This window comes from Grammomys surdaster, unplaced genomic scaffold (genome assembly GCF_004785775.1).
Source record: "Grammomys surdaster isolate TR1022 unplaced genomic scaffold, NIH_TR_1.0 125092, whole genome shotgun sequence".
In the NCBI taxonomy this organism is placed as follows: domain Eukaryota; kingdom Metazoa; phylum Chordata; class Mammalia; order Rodentia; family Muridae; genus Grammomys; species Grammomys surdaster.
Window position 1 is genome coordinate 2,330 of NW_021619995.1, and position 2,131 is coordinate 4,460.

Below are 2,131 nucleotides of genomic sequence, written 5' to 3' on the forward strand. Positions count from 1 at the left end.
AGACAAATTAAGGATTGCATTTTTTAAATTATTATAGGATTAAGGAGATGGCATGGTACGTAAAGGCAGTCACTGGGTTTGATCCCTGAGATTCAAAGGCAGAACGAGAAATCCAAGTCTTGAAAGATGTCCTCTGACCCTCACACATGCCACAGCAGAAACATACATACATACACACACACATACACACACACACACACATACATACACACACATACACACACATACACACAAATAAATAAATGTAGTACTTCATTTCATTTTAAAAGATAATTGTCCCAGTTGGATTTAACTGTCATCTTGACACAACCTTCTAGAGTTATCTGAGAGCCTCAGTTGAGAAACTGCCTGGATCAAACTGTCCCATGACACGTTGATGGGAGATTATCTTGGTTGTTAGCTGGTATAGGAAGGCCCAGCACATTGAAAGTGCTACCATCCCCGGGCAGGTAATCCTGACCTGTACAATAAAGCTAGTTGAGTATTAGCTGGCCTGCAACTAACTACCTAGGAGAAGCTGGAGCGATAGCTCAGCAGTTAAGAACACTGGCTGTTGTTCTTTCAGGGGTCCTGAGCTCAATTCCCAGCACCCTCATGGCTGCTGCAACTGTCTATAATGGGATTGGATGCTGTCTTCTGGTATGTGTCAGACAGACATGCAGACAAAGCACACATTTACATTAAATAAGGAAGTCTTTTAAAAAGAGAGAGAGAGAGAGAGACCTTCAAAATACACTAGATGTAAGATGCAGCTCAGCTCAGGTGTACGTCCTACTGGGCAGGTAATCCTGCAGGTAATTCAGCAGCCACTAACTTGGTGATTTCTCAGTCTGTTATCAACATGGAAGCAAACCAGGTTAGCAAAGCAAATTCTGCCAGGATGAATAACACTGTAAGCATACTCGTGTTTGTTTGTTTGTTTTTGTTTTAAGATTATTTAAAATACAATTTTATTCTGATTCTAAACGAAAAGAACAGGAATGTCAGTAACAAACAAGATTTCACCACTGAATATTCTGATGTAACTACAGCAGTCTATCTTTGAAATCCAGGAAGGAAACAACTCTGTTCCAAACAGCTAAATATGCAATTCCAAAAAAAAAAATGAAGGTATGTATAACTGCCACATTCACTCTGAAGCCCGTTCATCTCCTTCAGCATCCCAAGGAAGTACTCGATCTGCTTAGCTAAATAAGGCGGCACACGCGCTGCCCCGCTGATATCACAGGACAGTTCCCATAAAACTAGACTTCTGATCCAGGGTTCCAGCTTCAACTTTCTTACAGGTCATCATCCTCATCCAGGAGAGCAGTTGTCTGAGCAACCTCTAAATCGTGCTGGTACTGTGCTGCCAAAGCTGGGACCATGACCACAGGTGGGGCAAGAGCAGGCATGGGAACAAACTCCAAGTTAGGCTCTCTGATGAGCTTTCTGGCAAGCCACAGGAAAGGCTTTTCAATGTTGTAGTTACTTTTGGCAGAAATGTCATAATACTGAAGATTCTTCTTTCGGTGGAAGACAATAGATTTTGCCTTCATTTCCCTGTCTTTAATATCCACTTTGTTGCCACACAATACAATGGGAATGTTTTCACACACGCGTACCAGATCTCTATGCCAGTTCGGTACGTTCTTGTAAGAAACTATTGATGTTACGTCAAAGATTATAATGGCGCACTGGGCTTGGATGTAGTAGCCATCACGCAGGCCCCTGAACTTCTCCTGGCCGGCTGTGTCCCACACGTTGAACTTGATGGGTCCTCTGTTGGTATGGAAGACAAGTGGGTGCACCTCCACGCCCTGGGTGGCTACATACTTCTTCTCAAACTCGCCAGTCAAATGGCGCTTCAGGATCATCGTCTTCCCGGTGCCGCCGTTGCCCACCAGGACGAGTTTGAACTGGACCTGCCGGTCTCCCTGGGCGGCCATTGCTGGGATCCTTCCAGAAGAGTCCATCCAACTGAAGCTGGAAAGATGGCGGAAGCACCCATACTCGTGTGTTTTTTTTGTTTGTTTGTTTTGTTTTGTTTTTACCATGGGCCTCTGTCATAAGGGTAGAGAATTCAGAACAATAAAATGAATATTTTCACATCTATACCCAGTATCATGTATTTTATCAAGTTTTAAAAAGT

At 43.3% G+C, this 2,131-nt stretch overlaps 1 protein-coding gene across 1 annotated transcript; it reads right to left on the reverse strand.

Annotated features, from left to right (window-relative positions):
- Positions 1-1,280: 1,280 nt before the first annotated feature.
- LOC114636962 (GTP-binding nuclear protein Ran-like) lies at positions 1,281-1,928 on the reverse strand. Its single transcript, XM_028785055.1, has one exon. It carries the CDS (start codon positions 1,926-1,928, stop codon positions 1,281-1,283), a length of 648 nt encoding a protein of 215 aa, XP_028640888.1.
- Positions 1,929-2,131: the final 203 nt, after the last annotated feature.

What these genes read in the sequence shown, in the direction of transcription:
- LOC114636962 (XM_028785055.1), bottom strand. Translation starts at nt 1,928, where the DNA reads ATGGCCGCCCAGGGAGACCGGCAGGTCCAGTTCAAACTCGTCCTGGTG.